The 2,500-nt window shown below is 54.0% G+C and overlaps 1 protein-coding gene across 1 annotated transcript in view; it reads left to right on the forward strand.

Annotated features, from left to right (window-relative positions):
- The window catches only part of hip1 (huntingtin interacting protein 1), a 47,365-nt gene that overhangs the window by 21,287 nt on the left and 23,578 nt on the right, over positions 1-2,500 (forward strand). Inside the window, exons 9-12 of the mRNA XM_076976427.1 lie at positions 679-736; positions 1,114-1,189; positions 1,380-1,523; positions 1,602-1,699. Coding sequence (XP_076832542.1) covers positions 679-736; positions 1,114-1,189; positions 1,380-1,523; positions 1,602-1,699 — 376 coding nt within the window. The remainder of the gene's footprint in view (positions 1-678; positions 737-1,113; positions 1,190-1,379; positions 1,524-1,601; positions 1,700-2,500) is intronic.

Consider the following 2,500-nt stretch of genomic DNA (forward strand, 5'->3'; position numbering starts at 1 on the left):
AAAATGTTCAACTTCCAAAAAATCAACCCCCCACCATCTTATTTTAATCTGCTGCTTGAATTAACAATGTGGTGAAAAAAATTTTTTAGCATTCGTCCATCTTCATAAGTATATTAAAATATACAGTATTAGCATGCAAGTTGTGAATATTCAGTCGTCAGTTCATTGTTTAAAAGCATCTTTGCTATGATAAATTGCATCAATAATATTGATTCACATATTACAACAAATTTACTTACATATTAGTTTCCTGTAATTTGTCTTTGTCATCTCAAGCACATTCACCACACACACACAAGCACATTCACCACACACACACACACACACACACACACACACACACACCACACACACACACACACACACACACCACACACACACAAGCACATTCACCACACACAAATGCACATGCACAATCTCTAATGTTTGTTCCTTTCATGTACCTTCTGTGTAAAACATGTAAAAAGCTCAATCTCCTGACAGTTATCTGACCCTGGCAGTGTTGAGTTTATATGATGTTAAAGAGCATGAACACTCACACAGAGATATTACAACATCTTTCTCTCTCACATGTATACACTCTCTCTCTCACATGTACACACTCTCTCTCTCACATGTACACACTCTCTCTCTCACATGTATACACTTCTTCGTTCTGTGTGACTCCGTTGCCTCTAGGTCTTCCTGCAGACACCCTGCAGGGTCACAGGGACCGCTTCCAGGAGCAGTTCAAAAAGTGAGTGTCCCTTCTTCACAAAACCTCAGAGATGGTCAACGCTCTGGTTCAGTAGTCTGGCTCAGTGGTCCATTTCAGTTCTATGGTTCACTGTTCCGGGTCGGCATTCCAGTTCAGCTCTGTACTCTCCTAGATTCTAGCAGCAGTATCACAATTCCCATCACACACATGAGCAAGTCGTTCTGCAGCTGACACACTTACAGACTCTGCCTGCTCTTTACACTCTTTCTCCACCTCTGCCTTCCCCCCTCTCTCTCTCTCTCTCTCTCTCTCTCTCTCTCTCTCTCTCTCTCTCTCTCTCTCTCTCTCTCTCTCTCTCTCTCTCTCTCTCTCTCTCTCTCTCCTCTCTCTCTCTCTCTCCAAACCCCTCCTTCCAGGCTGAAGAGTCTATTCTATCGTTCCAGTAACCTGCAGTATTTCAAAAGGCTGATTCAGATTCCCCAACTTCCCGAGGTAAGCTCGTTGGCCAATCGGATCCGTAGCCCATTGGTGGTGCTGGGCGGGGCAGGGAGGGGCGGGGCTGAGTGTGGTGGGTGGGGCTGGGCGTGGTGGGGGCGGGGCAGAGCGCGGTAGGGCGGGGCTGCTGTATCCTCACACAGAGGCACACTCGTACACTCACCGTTCAGCCTGTGTGTGCTCACAGAACCCACCCAACTTCCTGAGAGCATCTGCCCTGTCTGAACACATCAGCCCCGTGGTGGTGATCCCAGCCGAGGCCTCGTCACCCGAGACGGAGCACGTGGTGGAGACCGAGGACCTCGTGGACACAGATGTTCCAGCACTGCAGGTGCCACATGTGTACACACACGCTCGCGCACACACACACACACACGCCGTGCCGGTGTTGACCGAGCTGTGTGTGCAGGCCGCGGGGGAGAGCCGTTTCGACGACGTCTTCGGCACCTCCGCCTCCTCAGACCTCTTCAACTTCAACGGGCAGAACGGCGTTCGCAAGGACGACAAGTAAGACAGCCGAACCCTTCGAGGGTGAACCTGGGGTGGCCGATCTGGACCCTGAGGGAGGGGGGAGGGTCTGCAGCAGAACTAGACTGTGGTGCTTGTGGCGATGGACCCAGGCAAACCCTCCGATGATCGCTTCAGCAATGCTGAATCATGCTGAAAAAAACAAGCTTTCACAACACAACCTGATGGGTTCCACATTTGCACATCTGGCAATCCTGACAAAGCTCTCATGTAGTGAGCTGGGTGGGGTCTCTGAGGGGGGGGGGTCTCTGAGGTGGGGGGGTCTCTGAGGGGGGGTTTCTGAGGGGGGGGGGGTCTCTGAAGGGGGGGGGGGTCTCTGAGGGGGGGTCTCTGAGGTGAGGGTCTCTGAGGGGGGGGGGGGTCTCTGAGGGGGGGGGGTCTCCGAGGTGAGGGTCTCTGAGGGGGGGTCTCTGAGGTGGGGGGTCTCTGAGGGGGGGGTCCCTGAGGGGGGGGTCTCTGAGGTGGGGGGGTCTCTGAGGGGGGGGGGGGTCTCTGAGGGGGGGGGGGTCTCTGAGGTGAGGGTCTCTGAGGTGGGGGGTCTCTGAGGTGAGGGTCTCTGAGGTGGGGGTCTCTGGGGTGGGGGATCTCTGAGGGGGGGTCTCTGAGGTGAGGGTCTCTGAGGTAAGGGTCTCTGAGGTGGGGGTCTCTGGGGTGGGGGTCTCTGAAGATGCACCGTGCATGTTTGGCACACTCCCCACTCCTGTCTCACACCCCCCACTCCTGTCTCACACCCCCCACTCCTGTCTCACACCCCCCACTCCTGTCTCACACCCCCCTGTT

This window comes from Brachyhypopomus gauderio, chromosome 16, assembly GCF_052324685.1.
Source record: "Brachyhypopomus gauderio isolate BG-103 chromosome 16, BGAUD_0.2, whole genome shotgun sequence".
NCBI classification, from domain to species: Eukaryota; Metazoa; Chordata; class Actinopteri; order Gymnotiformes; family Hypopomidae; genus Brachyhypopomus; species Brachyhypopomus gauderio.